The sequence below is a fragment of the Haemaphysalis longicornis genome, unplaced genomic scaffold, assembly GCF_048455015.1.
Source record: "Haemaphysalis longicornis isolate Haplotype H1 unplaced genomic scaffold, Haemaphysalis longicornis Haplotype H1 scaffold_147, whole genome shotgun sequence".
Lineage (NCBI taxonomy): Eukaryota > Metazoa > Arthropoda > Arachnida > Ixodida > Ixodidae > Haemaphysalis > Haemaphysalis longicornis.
In genome coordinates, this window is record NW_027526253.1 from 263,470 (window position 1) to 285,240 (window position 21,771).

The 21,771-nt window shown below is 47.9% G+C and overlaps 2 protein-coding genes and 1 pseudogene across 2 annotated transcripts; 1 reads left to right on the forward strand and 2 right to left on the reverse strand.

The window, feature by feature from the left end:
- Positions 1 to 6,140, forward strand: part of LOC144165683 (guanylate cyclase 32E-like) — a 64,654-nt pseudogene extending 58,514 nt beyond the window's left edge.
- A 2,116-nt stretch (positions 6,141 to 8,256) lies between these two features.
- Positions 8,257 to 10,251, reverse strand: LOC144165692 (putative ATP-dependent RNA helicase DDX56). Its single transcript, XM_077695499.1, has one exon. The coding sequence runs from the start codon at positions 10,160 to 10,162 to the stop codon at positions 8,579 to 8,581; it is 1,584 nt and encodes a 527-aa protein (XP_077551625.1). The 5' UTR covers positions 10,163 to 10,251; the 3' UTR covers positions 8,257 to 8,578.
- Positions 10,252 to 14,765: 4,514 nt separating this feature from the next.
- Positions 14,766 to 18,256, reverse strand: LOC144165698 (uncharacterized). The gene has a single exon (XM_077695500.1). The coding sequence runs from the start codon at positions 18,221 to 18,223 to the stop codon at positions 17,945 to 17,947; it is 279 nt and encodes a 92-aa protein (XP_077551626.1). The 5' UTR covers positions 18,224 to 18,256; the 3' UTR covers positions 14,766 to 17,944.
- Between the last annotated feature and the right edge of the window lie 3,515 nt (positions 18,257 to 21,771).

A 21,771-nucleotide genomic window follows, 5' to 3' on the forward strand; every position in this document is an offset into this window, starting at 1 on the left:
GCCGAAAACACGTGACTTCCTCCACACTTTTGCCAATGCGCGGGGATAGCTGGGGGCCTCTCCTAAGCTTTTTTTCCTCCATGCAATTGGTCTATTGCACCAATACATGTGGCTCTATCAGGCAATATATTTTGTATTGACCCTATAGATACTTAAATAGAACCGATAGCCTGACCTATACAACCAATACATTATTTCTATTAGAACAATTCAAATTCCTATTGAAATTTTTGCTAGGGCAATCTGTCAATAACTTACCCAAAATATGACATTATTGAAAATGGTCATACAACAGAACCGTCACCAACGAATTATTTCAATGGCGTGAATTCTTGAGAAGTTCCTGAACTGCTGAGCTTGTCTATTAACTGAAGTCTCCCTGGCTGTGTGTGTGGGCGCGTGGCTGTTCCCCTTGATACAATTAGAAGCGAAATTCAAGTGCATACTATCCGTACTGCCTATTTTTCACCGGCATCTCTAGTACCAACTTCGAGAAATCCTCCATGCACTCTAATTAGGGGAACAGGGTATAGGATTTCTGTGTTGTCAAATGTTAAAAATTCAATTTACATGCTTGCATTCAGGTTAGAAGGATCTTTGTTTGAGAAGATTATGGGCAGACAAGCTACTGTTGTAGATATAGTTTAGGACTGCGAGCGGCGAGGATAAGAATAGAACAGAGTTGAACTAGAAACATTAAACCTGAAAGCAAGTGGCAGCACTTAGATCCACTGTTTCAACGCAGGTCCTGTCTGTGCTGGCGTCGTCGGAAGCAAGATGCCTCGCTACTGCCTCTTTGGCGACACCGTCAACACGGCGTCTCGGATGGAGTCAACAGGAACACGTAATAAGAGCAGAATCGCATGACACAAGGGATGTTATCACTGACATGCTCACTGGAAGGGTAACACGTAGAGAATGGTGTTGGCCGTAGCCCTTTAGAAAGTAAATACACTATATGCAAAAAGCATTCTAGATAAAACGAAGTTTCGATACCACGCCACGGAAATGGCAGCGCAGCTATGTTGGACGTGAGATGTTACGAATGACATCTAATTGTGATTTTGCGGCCGACAATGAGCTGCTGCTATGCGGCCCTGCTATGTATTTTGCATCTGACATTGAATTGCGTACCCGTGCGCCACCACTGGTTTGAGAATGAGCATAGCAAAACTTCACACACCGCTGTCCGGGGCAGGGATCTGTGCACCCCCCCCCCCAACACACCCCCTCCCAATAAAAAAATAAAGATTCCACAACCACGAACACCCTGCCCAAGAATTTATACGCTCCCCCCCCCCCCCCACACACACACACACAGCCCCGCCCCCAACACACCCCCCAGAAGGAATTCGACACTGCCCAAAATCGAAATTCTGGATAAACCATTGGGCCGGGGCTGCAGGGTAATGCAGTTTCTGCGTGGTGTACACACCATCAATTTGTTCTTGCACATTTGTCAAAATTTCTTTTTTTCAAAACTTCGAACACTTCAGCGCCCCCAGTACTCTTTTAACAGCATAGCTGTTTAAGCTTTAGCGCCGCCGTCGAGCGTTACCAGAAAAAAACTAGCAAGAAAAATACCGAGTGCACGTGAACGTGCGCCTTGGGAGTAGCGCCCGGTGTCAGCCAGCTCGACCTTCGAGAACCCTCTGCCCAGCGTTCGTGGCGTGACCTCTCGTGTGCTGTTCTCCTCGCCAGTTCACGTGCGTTCGCGCCTGAAGTGGGGAGCACAGACGCCGAGTTCGCGCAGCCGGTTGCCGCCGGTTCTAGCGCGTGCTAACGCGGTTCACTGAGGTAGATGTAAAAGGCTGCGGACAAAACAGTCCGGGCTTGCCAGTTGCGGAGAACTTTGAGGGGAGAGAGGGGCCGCCAGCTCTGCTAGCTGTTTCTCCAGTTTTGTACCACTAGTGCAAACTGCGCCTTTTTTTTTTTTACGGTCTGGCATCCTCTTCGCTCGCCTCATTTGTTAATTCAAGAGATGTACGCCACAGTTCAAATGAAAGCTCATGTGACCGAACACCTGCCACCGCTATGGCGCGCGCACTCCTCCCGGGAAGAGTGTGGAGGAGTAACTTTTGCTGCGGTAGCACGCAAGCCCCGTTAGGGCGCGCCCTATCGAGAAGACGGGAAAAGGCACACTCTCGCATTCTATTTCAGATGAGGTGCAGCTGCGGGATTCGGCAGAGCCAATTTTCTATCACACCATCGCAATCAGGGTTAACAGCTGCCAACAGCTGCGCTGTAAAAATAAGCGTCTTATACCCCTGTCAAACGTGCCTATTTAAGTGCACTTACACGGAGTGCACTCGGCTAAAATGTCATTCGGGAGCAGCTAAACGGCAAACGCGAATGACACTTTACAAGGAACGCACTTTAAGCTGAGTGTGGTCCCCAAACACACTTTACCGGGGCCAGCTCGCCGAGTGAGTAATCTTGTGAACAGAAGTCCGAAAATCGGAAAAATTAACGGAAAACCGCGAGCGTTTAGATGATAATAAGTAACGTTAAAAGTTAACTGTAGATATATTGCTCATTTACTTTTACAAAAATTGAAGCAGCGACGAAAAATAAGAAAATAACCTCTCTCTCAACAACGTGCCAGCGCCGCCTGGTGGGTGTTTTGCTCCATGGCAGCCGTTCTCTGCGGCGTTCTCGTAGGTGGTTTCTTGTGGCCCTGTGATTGTGTTCGTGTTTCAGCCTATTTCCGTTGTATTCAACGCTTTCAGATAATTTCCCCCGAACAATAAAATGCAGCTGTCATTCACTGCGCAGTGAATAACAGTGAAGATAAAAGCGCCGGTGTTCAGTCGCCGTCCCGACTCTGTTTTTGTGGTCTTGTGCGATGCGCCGTTTGGATTTTAAACAATTCAAACACAACGAATTGTTTTCAATATTCCTCACGTGATAAAGAGGGGGGATTTCAAGTAATTTTGCGTAATATTTACGCCGGCTATCGTCACAAGCTAGTGAGAAACTCTATGGCGCAGCCTAAGTGTCACTTGGGAAGCCCGAGTGCACTCGGCGGAAGTGCACTTAAATAGGCACGTTTGACAGGGGTATTATACCCCTGTCAAACGTGCCTATTCTACCATTCTACGATCCAATTTACACTGAGTGCCGAACATCCAATGTCCAGCTTGCACGGCCACTGTACGTCCATGTTTGGATGTACAGTCTCGGACGTACAGCGGACATCCAGACACGGATGTACAAGTCCGAATGACATCCCCCAATGGACGTACAAAGTTACTAAGAAGCATCAAATGCCGGCTTAAATTGAATATAAAAGCAAAAACGAAACAGCTACTTTGCTTTTCAATTTAAAACATTTTGTACGTCAACACCCTGACTTGGATATTGCAAGTTTCATCTGCATATTTCTAAAATTAAGTCTTTTTTTTTACTTTTTTTGAAGCAGCTCACCATCTCCAACGGTTATCTGTTTGGAGAGAGAGAGAGAGAGATAAAACTTTATTTTATCTGTTTGGAGAAGCTTGATATATAAGAATGGAGAACCGCTAACGAATCATGTGAAGCAAGTTCACCGTGTTCACCTGTCTGCCTGTCTGCCCGGTAGTGTGTTGGCCTCGTGCACTGCAGTATTCATTTAGGAACTTCTCGTTATGCGATTCTGGAAATTTTTACTGAACATCCAAAATACATCCGATGTCGGACGTACATGGTACGTCCATCCGCACTAAAACTGGCGTCCGCTAGAGCCGGAATGGACGTACGGTGGCCGGCCGACGGACGTCCGGTGGTTGCTTGGGTGCTACATTTGCTGGCATTTTTCAACACCTTGAAGGCCAGTTACGATGACTCGGGTTCCAACGGTGTAACACAATAGTGATTAATCAGTTGCTCATAGCAGGGGTATCAAATACATGACCTGCAGAGAGTTCCCTACATTCCGTACATTTTTTTCTGCAGTGCTCTCACATCACGCGCTGGCATCACATAATAAAAAGGACACCCACAAAAGCGTAGTCTAATACAGGAAGATAGGCAAGTACTACATCCACAAAAAACTTTACTACAGCCTAGGTGCAGCAAAATGTTCTGCATGCACTGCAGATGGCAAAATTCATCTTTGTTCTCCCTTACACTTTAACAGCGAAGCTGTTTAGCAAATAGTAATTTTTCAATTCGTGTTCGCATTTAAAAATACCAAGAAATTGCCGAGTGCGCGCACGCGAGCGCGGGCATCGCGGCGACCTACCGGCAGTCAACAAAACCAAGAAAATGCCTAGCGCTCGTGTGTGCGTGCCTCGCGACGACCGCCCAGCGTCCCCTGCGCGCGCCTGTCAAGCCAAGCATACCCACCTAGGAGGATTGGCCAAAAAAGACTCCAGCGTTGGCCGTAATCGTGGCAACACTTGCTCGGAACGAGAAAGACACGTCATAGCGTACACGCATCCAAGGTGATGTTCAAACTACTCCCCAAAAAATGAAAGAAGCTCGCACGTATAGCAACAATGGTGGAGTAAAGGTCATTGGGGAAGCGAAGAAGAAGCAAATCGGCTGCAATCATGGACTTAAACCTTCATGATGGTTTAAACCTTCATGATGCATGGACTTAAACCTTCATGATGCAGCTTCGCTACCTTCAAGTCTTACGTGCTAGAGTGAGTTTCCTTCATTTTTTGTGCGATGAACTCGTGATGCAATAGAGAATGTGGCATGTTGAGGTGAATTTCACTTCACACTAATTAATGAGGAATAGCTTCAGCAATATCACTCACTTGATGCGACTGTAGGCATCACTTGATGTAACTGTACACTGTGTAAATTTGGCGTGCTCTGAAATTGAGCAAACCACTTGTCATTTCAGCACTGAAGATCCACTGCAGCGAGAGCTGCAAAATGCTACTGGAGAAAGCAGGAGGCTACATCCTGGAGGAGAGGGGGCTAGTCTATATCAAGGTAAACTTTTGTCCCGCACGCACATTTCCTTTAAGTGCAGAACACTTTAGGGGCTCGCCTTGTCGTCATAGCTCGCTCGCTGGACCCAAGTAGAGCCACACGGCGTTCTGTTGTCGCAGCGTCCCACAGAGGCTTCGAAAGCCAAGCAGTTTATTTAGTCACAAGCGTTCGAAACTTGTGAACCACTGGCGCTTGCCATATATCTCCCCGTTGTATAGCGCAAAAAAAAACTGCAGGTACATTTGAGGCAAAATATACGTGATTAACCGGCATTCACTTAGTTAGGAATGCTCGTTGGGTTGGTTTTTACGATCTTAAGCGAAAAAAAGTGGCAGTGCAGCGCCGGCCTGTGCGGCAGGAAAAGCAAGCACAGAAAGAACAGAACTCCCGCTGGTGCAGTTTCAGGCAAGGGGTGCGCGAGCACTGTGAAGGCGGGAAATTTGAATTGCATTGGGTGGTAGCAGTGAACAGATAACGGCGCTACAGCCCATTATGGCGAATCACTGCTCTGCACTTCCGACAGCTTTCACGTGTAGTGGTACAGCTTTAACTTTTTTATGTAGCAACTATAGTAACCACTCCCATGAAGTGATTCAATTTCAATAAGGTCCCACTTGCAATCGCATACAATCAAGTAGCAAGCTGAGAAGGTCCGCTTTTGTTTACATTGTTCACATAGAGCCCCGAACCAGGAGCATCAATGCGTGGGTATAAGAGTAGTGAATGTGCATATCAGTATGAAGCGAAGGTCCATTACATCAGGTGAAATCGTTCAGTCATTGAAAAGGAATGCCACCTTCTCCGAGTTCACTGTTTTCCATCTTTCTTCCTATTGCGTGCTCTGATAGGGCAAGGGGGATATGCGGACCTACTGGCTCGAGGGCCGGGCACCAGGTGTTCGCTGCCGATCAAGCAACGGGTTCCAGCAGTGCGACACCAGTGCACCCACACACGACATCCAGTGCACAGAAGGGCGCCATTCGTGCCCCGACCTGGGTGCCCCACCGTGGCAGGGCATCAGCTGAGGACGATCTCCAATGCAGCAGAAGATCTATTTATGAAGAAACGCTGGAAGGAACAGCCATTCTCGATGAAATGTGATTGGCAGGACCTTTGGTTTGGTGTCGGATCTATATGTCCGTCACCAGAGGTGACGCAAAAAAGTGCATCGAGTTGCAACCTCTCTCCTGCCAACCCACAGCCTTGTTGACGCTGCAGCAGATAGTACAGACAAAAAGAGATTAGAGAAAAGTTTGTGTCAAATTTTTTGAGACCTAGGTTTAAACCTAGCATCAGTAGTTGGCTAATAACAATTTGCATGGAGGTGGGGGAGGGGTCAACAGTGATCGCTATTTCAGTGCATTGAAACTAGAGTAATTTTGCATATAAACAATCTCACAAGTGCCATCTCAAGGGAGTCGCAAAGTTGAAAAAGTAAGCATCCTAAAGAAACAAAACAAAAATTGGACCAGAACTAATGCTGATCAAAGTTTGGGAATGTATTTCGGTAATATTAAGAGCTCACAGTTACAAAATCTTGAAACTTGACCGCGGAAAAAATCTCGAAGGCTTTGGCACATTTGTAGATGCTACTGATCATAATGTCTCATGACCTAAAGCAGAGCTTGGGCTTTCCAGCTAGATGCAGAATTGGATGCAACTTTAGAATGAACCTGGTATATCCATCAAAGACACAGAAAACACTGTTGCAAGTAGGTTTCTGCCCTTGCCCATTTTGTTAGTTTCGCTGCAATGGCAGGTCATGAAGCATAGTCGCAACATCAACAACAGAATGCTTTGGAAAACTTGTCTTTACGGTACCATGAAGCAGAGATAAAACAAAATGCTAAACTTTCATATAGATTACCAAAATGTGTGCAACCATGCATCTGTTTCTACCGCTTGTACTGAAGCTAACTGCATGAATGCAGCTACAACACTCCAAGTTCAAGTGAGTGGATGGTATGATATGCTGCACAAGCTATGAGGCACTTTATGACACACGTTAGACTTCTCGAGGCTGCCTAATGTTTACTTGGTGTCGAGTAGATGGGCTTTTTCGTAATCAGAAACAATCACTGTGTTCTGGGTTTCAAAAAGGTTATATCGCATAATGCGGCTGGGCGGCTTAGCCACAATGGCACTGTTACTGATGCAGCTACAAAGCCTAGGCTTCAACAAACTTGCAGTAGAACACTTGCAATAGAGCAACTTTGCTGCGACACAATAGGAATCACGGTGTATTTGAACTAGAGGCACAAGAACTGGCTGTCATAATAGGGCTACTGCATTCTTTAGATAACCTGCATGACAAAAATAGTGTGGCAATGATGTTGCCTTGTATAACTCATACATGACAAAGGTTGTAGTAACAATGTGACCAACTATCAAAGCTTTCCAGGTCATAGGTTATAAGTTAAACAGCACTTTGTACTTTGAAAGTGGATAATTTGGCGACTGGCTCTTCATTCATAGAAAATGCCAATGTTCAGTAGCTGCCCAACATTGTCATCTCAAAGAAATGAATGTAGTTGCTGCATGAAATAAATTCCAAAAAACAACAAAAATTTTTCTTTGGCCAATGCAATTCTTAGATCATGCCGTATTGTCGCGCCTATAACCCACACCAAAAATGCGAAAATTTCAGTGGCAAAGTAGGGGTGTGGACAATACGTGGGGTTTTCCCTTTCGTGCAGCTTCACGGCAATGCTCATTGTTGCATGAAGTTCCTACGCAGTAACACTGACTAAGCCTTCCATGGCAGCGATTGCACAAAACATACAAGGACAAGGAAGAAATAAACAAGGACGAGCGCACTCTAAGAACTGAATTTTGTGACTTTCGCCTTGCAGTCAGTGTATTCTACGTGCTAAATGTACGCTTTTTCTATCTACATAGTATGTGATGTGTTGGTTGAGCAGCAGCTTTGGTGCAGCCTTTCCTGTATCAAATGTGCGGGCAATACGCGAGGATTTCTTTTCTTTTCTGGCGGGCTGAAAGTGGGGGTGCAGATTATGTGCAGAGGCGGGATATACGCACGAAAACACGGTATCTCTATTTCCTTCACCGTCCAGGCTGTCTATCGTTTGCGTTATCCTGCACTACTTACTGGCTCAACATAGATGTTAAAAGCATCTCAGCAGTATTTTCAAACATGTCAATGCAGCATTCTGGTTGTTTCCTTTTGCCTCGCCTGCGATCTTCTCGCCCTCAAATAATGGAGCACTGAAAACCACCCAGAAACAGTGCTTTCTTCAACTGACCAATAAACAGCTGCAGTGGTGCCTAAGGTGCCTAAGCATAAAAGCAAGTTACCATAACAGACTTTTTTTGGTAGATCGTAGTTTATACTTGTTAACGAAGTTTATTACATCAAAGTTTGTTACAAACCATTCAAGACTTGGCTCGCCAACAAGACTTGACAATCAAGCACTTAGCAAGCGCTCAACATATTGAAACAAGTTGAATGCAAACGAATTGGAACTGTAGGTTCACCGTTGCAATGACTTGAACCTTTTTTGCTGATGGATGCACAGGTGTTGTCAACAATGACTGAGGTGCAGTACTTTCACCTTCTGCTTCTTTCTCGGCTGGAAGCTGGGTGTAGGCAGGTAGAACGAGACAACCTGAAGAACAGCCACAAACTACAACTTCAATCACAACTGAAAGTTTGTAGCGGGTCGTTACGCTTTGGACGCTTTCCGTACTTCTTGTCCCGTTCCTGTCGAGTCTTGGGTCGCTTGGAGAGTTGCGGCGCTGGTGCCTTAGATCCACCCTCTTTCTGGAGGCTCCGCTGAAGAGTAGGCGGGATGATGTAGTCTGGAAGATGTTTCAGGTGAGGCTGATGCTTGATGATGTGCAACGCCTTATCGTGCCTCAGCAACTGTCGCTCCCTCGGGTTCTCCTCGAAGAAGGACTGCAGCTTCTCCGACGAAAGCATCTCCGTCTTGATCTCCTTCAGACGTGCCTCGCGCACCGCGATTCGCGTCACGGCCCGGAGGGCGTCTTTGCTTCTGTACCTAAACGGCTCTATCTCCTCCATGCGGAACAGATATGGCTTCAACGTACCTTCCGGAAGGGTCTTCTGGACAGCGTCTAAAAGATGAGCTTCCTTATCTTTGACCAACGACAAGGCTGTACCCTTGCGGTCTCCGCGAGCCGTGCGCCCGACACGATGCTGGTAGGCCTGGACAGTGGCGGGGAAGTCGAGGTTGATGACGTTGGCGACGTTCTGGAAGTCCAGGCCGCGGCATACGCCGTACTCGGGGTCCTGGTTCCGCTTCTTCTTGGGGCCCTTTTCCTGCGCCTCGACGCCTTTCTCGTCGGAGGCGACCATGATCTCGTAGCGGCCCTCGTTGAACTGGTTCAGGATGTAGGCGCGGGAGGAGAGGGGAAGTTCCGAGTTCAGGACGCAGCAGCGGACGCCGAACTGTTCGAGGAAGAGCTTGACCATGAAGCAGCGGTCGACGGTGGTGACGAATATTAAGGTCTTTCCAACGATGAGTCGCAGTTTAAAGAGCGCGCAGAGTAGGGCGAACTTGTCGTCTTCCTCGCAGCGGATGACGTACTGGGCGAGCCGTTGCTGTTCGTCCTCACCCTCGCGTAGCTTCAGTGTCACGGGGTTGCGCAGCGCCAGGCGCTTGAGGTCGAGGACTTCGGGACTTAGCGTCGCCGAGGTTAACACGGTTTGACATTTGTTGGGAAGTCGCGTCAGCAGCTCGTTGAGGTCATGCGCGTGTCCGAAGGAGAGAACGAGGTCGGCCTCGTCGATGACGAGCAGCTCGAGCTTTAGGGTCAAATTTCCCGCCTTCAGGTGAGCCAGCACGCGAGACGGCGTTCCGACGATGATCGCCGGCCGCTCGGCAAGCAGCGGTCGCTGAATGGCGAGGTCGGCGGTACCTGAGACGTCGACGCAACGCAACCACGAACCACACAGCTGGACGACGCACCGGGCAATCTGGCCGCAGAGTTCCTTGGTTGGCGCGAGAATGATGCCGCGTGTGACTTGTTCCTGGTCGCTTCGGTGCTGCATTAAACGATGCACCAGCGGCAGGCAGAAGCCGCCCGTCTTGCCGCTGCCCGTGCGTGCACGAGCTAAAACGTCCTTACCCTCGAGGATGAGCGGGACGGCCTTTTCTTGAATCGGGGTGGGCTTTCCCCAGCCGAGCTTGGCGATCGCCTTTAGCAGACGGTCGTCGAGGCCCATCTCGTGGAATTCGAGTGTTTCTTCCGACATGGCGCGCCTTTTCGCCCTAGCACTTGGAAGGAGAAACACGCGTTGTCAACGCAGCAGACCTCACAAATGCGCACTGGGCGCCGCCATATTGAATACGTAGCCTTGGCCTCGTTCACCATCACCCACGTTTTTTGTGGTGGCGCTAGTATGTGTACAATTTTTCTGTAGTAATAAAAGTGTTTTATACCGCAAAGTTATGCGAAACTTCACGCTTAAATATAGTACGGCAAATTTTTTATAGCTTACGTTTCAGTGTAACAAAATTTGACAGTTTGCAGACCGCGCGTGTTGCAGGGAGCACTGCGCGCGCTTGTGCGAGACCCAGTTCTGAAATTTCCGAGACCCAAACGACAAATGTTTTTGGATGTCGCATATTCCCACAAACCTGCGTGTGATGCTGAAAACAGCCACAAGGCTTTACCCCATACTCATAAAAACAGCAGAACAGGAAATATGGGTTGCTCCAAATCCTTCAAGAAACATGCGCTCCTCCCCTTTTTTTTTTCTCTAAAACTACTCCTCTCTCTCCTTCTCGCTGTTAAAAGTATTCCCATCACCTTAAAGTCTGTGGAGAGTAATTATTGTCCAGGGTGGCATCCAGAATGTAGCAGAGAAGAAATTTGCAGTGTCATCTGTAGATCCAGTCATGAAGGTTGTCAGGGTGTTACATCTGAGTCTGGCTCGTGCCATCTGCCAACACCTCTTGGCCCTGATGGTCGAAATGCCTTGCTTGTCCACAGGAAATGTTACACATTCACAGGTTCCATGGTTGGTGGCATGTAGAGCACGTTGGCTTCGATTGGGTGGCAAGCAGCCATATGCTAACTTAAAACTGCTTAATCTATGACCATATACTACTGACCACATGATGGGCATAGGCTAAAGAAAAAAGAGGTGCAACCAAGACTTAGACACGAGTTCTCATGCCAACAGCATCACAGTCCTCGTGCACTGCCCGACACGCAACACCCGCATAAATTAAATTCCCGTTTTTATAATCGCTACACCACTGTCCATTAATGGCCAGGGACATTACTCATACATGCAGTCAGGTAAATACAAGCCGTCAAGTAAAAACAAACATATAACTCCTACTGCGCCAATTGACCAGAGGGCCATTCAAATCGCGACAGGCATGAATGCAAATAAGGATGCCGGAAAATCCATTACCTCGGCAGCTCTCTACGAGTGTTTCAGCCTGCCCAGGCCTTCTAGGTTGCGTCTACTGGACTAGCATTCTTGCTGCTGGAGAGGCACTCGGACTTCTTTGTCGCACAATGGGCAATTGCCTTGTGCACTAACAAAGAATTGATCGTTCGTAATTGAGGCTACAACTCTTCCCCAGGACACTGCTGCACGGCCCAGGAACCATTTGGCTGTGATGTGGTGGGTGTACTGCTGACGTGGATGTTTTGAGCAATCTACAGGTGTTCTGGAGAGAGAGAGAGAGAGAGATCTTTAATGAAGTCTGGCAATGTTAGCTGGCCTAAAATGCCTAACTTGCTACGCCAGTTGATGACGTGATGATGATGGCGATGATGTTCAAGAACTTGATGCGCCCAGAGACGGCGAGTTATTCACAGCAACTGGTCAGAGCTTTGGTAGCACGTAAAGCACGTTTGGGACAAGTCCATGGTCCTAAAACGTCCTTTAGCTGCATGTCCACGGAAAGCGGCAGTCCCGAAGCCACTGCGACTCGTTCAATCTCTGCAATGGCACTCGCACTACCCGCAATACACCACAGCTTTCAGATAGTAGTAGTACGTCTGAAAGCAAGGTTTTTTGTTGTCTGAAGCTCGCTTTCTGAAGCCATTCTGTGTTCTACACTTTAGAGGCACTTACAGCTGGCGAACTGAGTCATAGTCAGTAATATGCAGCCATTACTCCCAGAGTGAGGCGCCGGAATGTACGTGCATGCCCGTCTCAGGGTTGACCAGCACTTATTTTTCAAGTGTTTTACATGGCTTCAAGTTGTTCTTGCGGGCGTAGTTTAGTTTGTTTCTCTAGCGTGTTAAGCAAGTTTGAGGGTTGGCGTTACCGCAGCGATGTCCCTGTGCCACATCACTGAAATATTCATGGAACTTGCATTGAAATGCTTCGCTGATGTTTCCCAAGCTTGTAAGTGTCCTGCATTGCACACACACAAAAACTTTGCAAGGGCGAAATAATGAAAATGACAGCAGTGTGTGGTAGTGTAGGGCCAAGTTTCTTAGACATGCAGGGACACACACGTGCATGGTCCACCAAAAAAATGACCACAAAGTACCGTCCAAAATGCAAGACCAAGTCCAAGTAGTGGGCACGAACTAGCACCACACAACCAGCACTGATATGGGATGCCAATGCAGACTAAAAACAATGGGTGGGTTGAATGACCCTTAGGAAACGAGGGTGTGGATACCTTTGGACACAGTCAGCACGACAGCTTGGCAGGCATTAGAGCATTAAAACTGCTACTTCAGAAAGGCTACTGGGGTGGGAATGTCTGCTACGAATGCAATGCATCACACATAACACAAGCACTGCAAAAAATTTTCACTTCTGCAGACACTTTCACGAGATTACCAAAGAGCTGCTAAGGAAACATCGTTTGATGATTCAACGGTAGACACAACAAAAATGCTGCGACAGCGTCGAGTTACCAGTAGTTCTGGAAGCATTGAAGCAAAAAAACGTCTTTTTTCACCTTGCTAACGGCTTGCTGCCAGTAGCATCACAATTCCAAGAGCCCTCACTGTTGGTATGCCTACTGCAAGACGAGTTGCAAGATAAGTTTTGCTCACTGGCTGCAACCACCTCTGTAACCTGGACACACGTGACTTGATTTTCCTTCACTGCCTGTGCTTGGATATAATGCAAGCTCGTGGTTTCATTCAGTCTAGGCCACCAGAGTGTCACCAGGTTCACTTGCACATCTAACCCCTGTACCAGCAGCCCCAGTGGCTTAGTGGGTTCAACACATATGGATAATCTGCATACTCAGATACCCACCCTATGTACCCACCGCGGTGGCTTTGCGGCTAAGGCGTTGTGCTTTTGAGCACGAGGATGCGGGTTCGATTCCCGGCCACGGCGGCCGCTTTTCTGAAGGAGGGGGAAAGCAAAAACGCCTGTGTACAAGATTTTGGCGCGCGTTAAAGATCCCCAGGTGGGCAAAATAAATCCGGAGCCCTCCATTACAGTGCGCCTCATTGCCTGCGTTGCGTCGGCGCGTTAAACCCTACAATCAATCACAATCAATCAAACAATTAACCCTATGTGGCAATAGAATAAGATGGCTCATTTGCGGCCCTCTGCTGAAATGTACCACTCAGCCAAACAATTTAGCTTCCCAGCAGACAAGGCAGCCAATAGAGAGTTCAAATGTCTTGCGGGCACACGGTTAACCAAAATACATATGCGATGGTAAGGGCAAATTTTGTCCCTCGACACTTGCGTACACATACTCTAACCACGAAAGAAAAAATATTTTTGAGGGCACTCAAGTCTGCTCACACATTTTGAAGGTGAAAGCAATATGGCTTCCCCAGACAATGCTTATCAGACTCCTTTACTGATACATCGCGTTAGTGTCTCTTCCTTCGCTTTCATTTCATCTTTTGGCGCAAATTACTTTGACAAGCAGACTTGCGACCGCGCCATGGCTTTCCCAGGTAAAGAGTTGTCCTTGGCAGACATGCACCTATTTTACTCGCATGCAGTCACTTTCCCGTCACACTGCACGAACTAGGCAATACTCTTTGTACCGCTCACAAAGTGCTGAGGAAGCATGGTGGCAACAAAGTCGGCCCCTACTATGGAGACCCAAGTTAGATTCCCATTCAGACTCAAATGCGTTTTTTTAAAGCAAAAAAAGCCTTCGTAGTGAAAGGGCAGATAGCATTTCGTCAAAAAACTGATGCATTTCCCCATCAACTGGTTGGTCAACCGAAAAACTGATAAGACGTCTGGACACAGGGAGCGTGCGTGAAACTGGGCTTCCATTGTGTCAAACAGTTACTTGAAAATCGCGAAAAAGGGAACAGTTCTAGATATGACAATGCACGCATTGAACATGAAAGAAGGAGTTATAGTATACTCTTATCTCAAACCACGTATCGGTATACATTTAGATCGTCCGTAGATGCGTTTACTTAGTGCACAAAAAAATCTTCACCCAAGTTTGTTCTTTGTTTGCCATTTGGGTCTTAGGAGGTTTGATGATCGATTGGACGCCCTTTAGGCAAAGGCTGGACGCATGTTTAGCGAAAGTTTTGACACACTTTTGATGTGAGAAAGCTTTTGTGCTTCACTCAACTTTCGTTAGGATAGGATGAAAAGCTTTTACTCTTTAGCGGACAACACCAATTTTTCACTAAATGGGGTACTTGAGGTCTTCGCCTTTAAAAAAAAAACACCTGCAAAAGTTTGAAAACTGCTGGCTGCAAGTCATTTTGTAAGCGTGGAAGAGCAGCCAGCACTGAGAAACAAAATCATCAAGCAACACTTGGTTGGCACACTAGATATGTTGAACGCGGCTGTTTGTGGCGCTAAGTTGTCTATGTAAACATGAACCAACGCCATCCTTTCCAGCAAGAAGGCTTTCAAAAAGACTTGCACGCAATTCATGGTGACAAGACACACTGCGTTTATTCAGTCAATGAACACCTGTGCATACGTCAACTCCCGCACAACTTCCCTAGTTGCTCACAAACATAAAACTAGAAAAACAAGGTTAAAACGCTCACAACTGCTACACAGCAGCTGGTTTTTCTTTTTTTTTTTTCTTGGAGGGGTAGGGTATAACTATGTTACTGGACACAAATGGGCTCACAGAAGTCAATTTTTCGCATACAATCTTCGCTTGGAGACAATTCGCGGGTTTCGTCCCACACGATCACTCGCTACACGTAGCGACCCCAAAGTTCACAGTAGGTATATACTCAGCAAAATATTTGTCAATGAAGTAATTACGAACTCCTTAAATCGCTCACATTATGATTTATATATATATAGATATATACATACACTATATCGATACTGGTACTGACAATATTGCTTCATTCATGCAAGTTAGCTACGGCCGTACCACGTTTGCCGTCGTACGAACGACGTCGCGTCCCCCAACTGAACCCACAATTCCATCACAGCGAACCTATGAAAGAGATGCTGAAAACTCAATAACGTTTGCGCAAAAGCTGTGTGGAAGTCATGGTTGTCGATTGCTCCAAGGCACGTAAGCACATTGAATACTGACAAAAGAAAAAAAGAAAAAACACCGTGTGACAAGAATTGCACAATGCGAGGGAATTTTAACGGAACGCCCGTAAAGTCACAAACGGAGCCGCCAACACTACACACTCGTGACGTACCATCTCCTCGCTATTTCTGCCAACAACACGCACGGCCATCAAACATTGGAGCACTCCGTAGATAGACGCCTCTAGCAAGCTATCCAATTAAAAACAAGAAAATAAGCATTTCTCTGGAACAAGATGACCATACTCTCCCATATACATGGTGTGTCCGCACGATACCTTCCAACGGCAACCATTCCAGAGTAAAACTAACCAAGCTAGTGAGCAAATTTCAAGCCATTTGCCAGTTGGGCGGGCATACTGGTTACCGTTATCTTGACGAAAAATTTTAAAAACTGGAAACACATGCAAGGCTTTTTCAGTTCTTTTCGGAGAGTAGTGAACAAAGTTCCGCTTTGTTTCAAAACCTCACCGCCACCTCCTAACCCACAAGAAATCAGAGCAGTGTTGTTATGAATTGGGAAACTGCGGAAATGTACAATTGTTTGGAGCCCCGAGGGGTAAGCACTTTATCCTAGCCTTGCAGCTCATTTGCTTCCCCGATTTTGCAGAGCCAATTTGCACTAGTGATGAAGAGGATGAAAGAAGCAGAATTGGCAGCGAAGGGAGCTCCATTTTTTTATGAAAGCTCTTCGCCACTAGTGGTTGACCCAGCAGAGAACTCTGGTGAATGCTAGTTATCGCCAATGGGCAAAACTAGTGATGCACGAAGTAGAAGCAGCTCTTATCCCCTGTGGCGTACGCTGAAACTTCTGCCTCATCTCTGACAAACCCGGTCTGGAAGAGACGACAATGGGAAATATCCCCCCCCCCCCAGTACCCCTAGGGAAATGGGGAAAAAATTCTTTACTTCCCTGGGGAAAATGGGGAAATAGTAGCTTGACAGGGAACGAATTTTCTCGCCCTCGCACGAGAATGCAGGCCCAGCCTACACAATACACAACAATGCCAAGATCTCACTTGAGAGTTAATAGCTAACATGCAGCTTCACATTACAAACCATTTGCAGCAGCCACATAGCGTCCTACTGGCATGCAAGCGCAGCCACTCTCAAGTTTCAGAGCGTTCCAGGAGGACTTTCGAGAACCCAACTTGTTGATCCAATGAAAAAGTAGCGAGTCTCCGGTAAAAGCCATTCTGTCTGGCGATTGGTAGGCGAGGGGGGGATGTATAAAGTACGCAAACAATGCACCTGCACCGTAGTGAAAAAACAAAGTTAAAAACAACCGCTAACGCGCGTCACGCAACCGTCGCCTTCTCCCCCACGCACTACTACGACCGCATGCAAGCACGACACTCATCTGGTCACACTACTAACCAAACTGCAACACGAAACACACCGCCCCGTCACTACGGGCCTCCGCGCACGACTAGCCGAATCCAGCACTTGCCGCAAAACTACAAAACAAACAAAAAGTAACAAAATCGGCATAATGCAAGCACGCAACTCTCCTACTCCTCCTCATCCCTCTCCATTCAAGTCGCATTGCCCGCAGTCGGCCCACAAAACATCCCGACGAAAATCCAAACAGGTTGTCCGCGCTCTTCTAAAAGCTTCAAACAAGAACACTCTACCGGCATCCACATCTCGCATACATGGGCCGGAGTACCACCTTACAAGTGGAGCGTGGCTACTCCAGCCCCACTCTTCTGTACCACTCTGCACTCGCTACCTAGGCTCCAACGGTGAAAAGCGAAACGGGGGAGCCACGAAATTGGGGGGAAACGGGTTTACCCAATCGGCGTTGGACACTGCGGGGTGGTTTACAGTGACGAAGATCAGTCTGTAGCCATGACATCGACCCCAAAGCACGATGGCTTCTGAACCCTGCCTTTTATTTTCAACTGCCCTGCTGTGAAATTTGTCATCTGGTTGTCCTGGAAAATCGCCAAATTCATCGTGAAGCTGCGTTGAAAGCACAGTACATAAGGATCCTGTTTCGGACAAAGACAACGCCTCGTCAGACACAGAGCACAGCGCGTAAGAAAAATTGACTCTTCGTGCAAAATGTTCGCAACACTAAATTAATTTTAGCGTTAACCTCATCCTCATCCAGCCAAGATTTTCTCATGGTCGATGCAACAGTTCTGCTCGCCACTCAAATCCTGTTCCAATCAATTAATTCTGAAACTTCTAGATCCAATCACACGAACCTGCCATCCTCCACCGTGCCAACTTGCTTCGACTTGAAACAAGCCGGCCGCAGCCAGCAGGCGCAAAGCACGTCTCTCGCGGAGCCTACGACAAACCCAACCGACCAGCCACCCAACGAAGAAACCCGCCACACCCCCACAAAGCCCGGCCAACCGATCGAATGTCCAGAGACGCCGATACTCCCCAAACGCGGAAGTGATGCCGCATCCCGTTGGCCGCCAGGCTCCTTCCCTCTCTCCCTCTTTCCCCTCCAGGTTAGCGGGAAGGGGAAAGAGGGAGGGAGAGACGGACGCTCCTCCTCCTCCGCTGGCAACAGGGGGGTGGCGTCCTCTACCGCTGCGCTTCCATGGAAGATGGTGAGGTGCTGGGGGGGTAGCAGCGCCCCTGGGGGGGAGCCGTCCTCTGTGGGTATTGGCTGGGCGCTCCCATGCAGCCCTGCGTGCTGTACGGGGGCGCCGCCGATGACGTCGGGTACGCCGAGGCCTGCAGGATCGAGCCCTGCTGGGGGCTGGGGCCCATGGGAGGGGTGGCCGCCGAGAGCTTGGACAGCGAGAGCAGGGTCTCGGGGAAGTTGGGCGGCGTGGCTGGCGTGTTGGCGGGCGTGCACATCTGCGAGCGAGCGAGAGAAGGCGGGGGCGGGAAAGGTTGAGCTCTGTGTGTACAGAAGCAGCCACAGTTCCACTTCTTCCTTTTTTTTTCTGTTTCTTTTGTTGTGATGTGAAGGCGTTACTATGTTCGGGTACAATTTAAGAGCGGCAACAGTTCATGATGCAGTGTGTCACTCCGGCAAAGCAACAGACCGATGACGTCAGTGCCCGCATGCTTTGTGAAAGGAGATTGCACTTGAAGTGTTTGTCATCGCTGGAGATATTTAAAGAGCAGATTAAGCCCAAAAATTCACGAGAACAACTTATGTCCCCCTCAAAATACTCGTAGTAAGGCACTCAGCGCTGAGCGGAGAAACGGCCACCTGCTGGGGAAACTTCCGTTGGCAATCTCAAGTTGTATCCGAGCATAGGCTTGCTGGAAAAACTTTCTGGTGGGTACTAGCCATCAACTATCCGCCGTGCCCATCAAGCGTCCACGGAAAAACGTCATCGCGGCTAATTGGGGGGGACGACGACAGCACCACCCAGAAGTGCACACTCACCCGACACTGAAATCGGCAATGCGGACAGGAGGACACTGATACTACAGCGGGGACTAAAAAAAAGCTACGCAATTTCAGCAAGTGCCAGGCCGGCGCAGTGAGCTTTGTCCTCCCCGCCCGTTGATGGTGGCACAATGCTCGGCGTACGCGGTCGCCAGCTGCACCCAGAGCTGACGTCATCACACCAAGGTGCCTCGCCCACCAGAACTGATGCTGATGCCAATATTGTGTCACGTAACTACAAAAAGTGACCAAAGTGTGTGCCACAACCTTAAAAGCTAACAGAAGGTGTAAAATATAAAAAACAATCTAGAGAGAGAGAGAAGTGATTTGGTGGAAGAAAGGAAAGGAAAGTGCACTGGGGATATTATTGAGCTGAGCTCAGTTAGGGATGGAATAGAAAAGATGTGAAAGAGAAAGACAGGAAGAAAAGGAGAGAGAGAGAGAGAGAGAGAGAGAGAGAGAGAGAGGAAAAAAAGAACAAGAGGGGGGGGGGCATTACATAGGCGACAGCGGCACAAGTGGTCGGCGTGAGTAAAACAATCTAAAGTGTGCAATAATTTGAAGGATTGCCAAGAAAACTGTGTCCAATTGCACAAATTTGCAACTTACTTTTTGAAACTCCCACGGACCGGTCATTGCCACCAGTTCTACCTGCCTAACAACAGACCACATTGCACATCGAAACGCTGAATCTGCTGCATTGTTGCACTGACTCAGCAACACCACACAGCAACACGCTGTCGAGGCCACGTGTCCTCTGTCTTTTTCTGGTTGATGACTGTGCGCAGTTGGTAGCTTATTTTACGAACAAAGTACACTTCCCCCGTTGTTTCTCCACTGAGCTTATCAAGTCGAAAGCTTGTGCAAAAAAAAAAACAGACATCGCCGTCGCCCAGCGCACAGAATGGTCACCGCCGTAAAGAGTAGGCAACACATTTGAGTTCATATGGGAATTTAGCCTGGGTCTCCAAAGTAGAAGCCGGGTGCGGTACCACCATGTAACCTCAGCACGCTGCCAACGGCAAACCAAACACAGCCCAACGTGTGAGGCCTTGACATTATATCGCACGACAGGGGAACTCGGCAGCACTCGAGTAAAACAGGCACACGCCAGCCACAAAGAACTTTGATCGCGGGAAACTGTGGCATCAAGTGTTACCATTACCAGTATGCCTGCCAAAGTAACTGATGCCAAAAGACAAAGAAAACAGGGAAAAAGGCATGAACATGCTGTAGCACTAAAGAATTCTTTCATAAGTACTGCTAGAGGAGGCCATTGCTAGAGGGGGAGGAGCATGTAAACTGGCTTATGTGCCCCGAGGAATATTTTAAGCGCAGAGCACTTTAGGGGCTCGCCTTGTCGTCATAGCTCGCTCGCTGGACCCAAGTAGAGCCACACGGCGTGCCGTCATCAAGGCACCCCACAGAGGCTTCGAAAGCCAAGTGGTTCATATAGCCATAAGCGTTCGAAACTCGTGAACCACTGGCGCTTGTCATACATCTGCCCGTTGTTCAGCGCAACGAAAACTGCAGGTACATTTGAGGTAAAATATATGCAATTAACAGGCAGCGCCTGCGTCCATCTAGTTAGGAACGCTCGTTCGGTTGGTTTTTACGATAGTACGCGAAAAAAAGTGGCAGTGCAACGCCGGCACGTGCAGAAGGAAAAGCGAACACAAAAAATTCCCCGCATTTCCCCGAGGGGAAGAATGTGAAAGTGCGAATGCACGAGTTGAATTTGCGCGGTTCGGTAATGTTCGCGAAAGAGAGATCACACACACACACAACTACAAAGAAAGAAAGATGCATTTATTCACAGACACCTATTTGTGTTGTCGTTGTACTTGATTGCTAGAGCGGATCTCAGCTTTGAAATTTCGTGTCAGTACTCCTTTAAGCGGGTGCATTAGCCCTTCTCACGCCCGATTCCTGGCCAATCCCCCACGTGGGTATGTGCCATGTCAGCGGCCAGGCAGCGCGCGCCCATCTCCCCCCGTTGCCAAGGAAGACGAGGAGATTCCTGGCCAATCCCCCACGTGGGTATGTGATGCGGACATCGCCGGTGGACGCAGGTTCAGGGTCGCTTAAGAAGTGCATTGCACTTAAAAGAAAAGAAGTCGCACTGGCGCAGTTTCAGGCAGGGGGCGCGTGAGCACTGCGAAGGCGGGAAATTTGAAATGCATTCGGTGGTAGCAGTGAGCGGACAACGGCGCTACAGCCCGTTACGGCAAATAACTGCTCTGCACTTCCGACAGCTTTCACATTGAGTGGAACAGCTTTAATTTTTTATCCGGATGGCACTCGTTTGTGAACAGTTAAAACCCGATTTCACGAATGAATTGGTTCCCAAATCGCTCATTCATTGGTCTCGCTAACGTAGCTGTGGACACGATCTTACAAACCATAAAAAATGACGCTTCCAGCACCCGCAATGCTAAAGAATTTTCAATAAAAAAAAGAAAAAGAAAAAAAAAGAAGCTGCCAGAACAGCTACCCTATGCATTTTTTCGTCCCCATATCACTTATCCTTCCTGGTGGCACTTGTACCACTCCAGAAAATCCCTGTTCAGAGAAACTTTTCCGCAGTGTACTAAATGTCGAAACACGTTTACATCGTACGCTTTGATGGATCCAACCAAAGCAGACACATACACTGCAGTAGAATTAAAACCGTACGAGACCTGGCAAAACAAGAGAGACGGTAGACAAGCACCTGTCGTGCCAGCTGTTGTCCTTTCTTTTTTTTGTCTGCTACGCTTGATTGCATGTGTGTAAATTTCCAAATGTCCAAATATTGTGCAGTTATTTTTTGCTGACAGTACAGAGATAGAGACACGATTAAAAGGCTTATTCCGGTGACATGGACATACTCCCACCTATCAACTCATATAACTTCCAATGTTTGAGAGCCTGCAGCACCAGATAGGCAACCAAAGAAAATTTCTGCATGCAGTATGCAACATTTTGGTGCAGGCCACAAGCTTGATTCCATCACTTTTTCATT

Bases quoted from the DNA above. Each gene is read 5' to 3' on its own strand.
- LOC144165692 (XM_077695499.1), bottom strand. From the start codon at position 10,162: ATGTCGGAAGAAACACTCGAATTCCACGAGATGGGCCTCGACGACCGT.
- LOC144165698 (XM_077695500.1), bottom strand. From the start codon at position 18,223: ATGTGCACGCCCGCCAACACGCCAGCCACGCCGCCCAACTTCCCCGAG.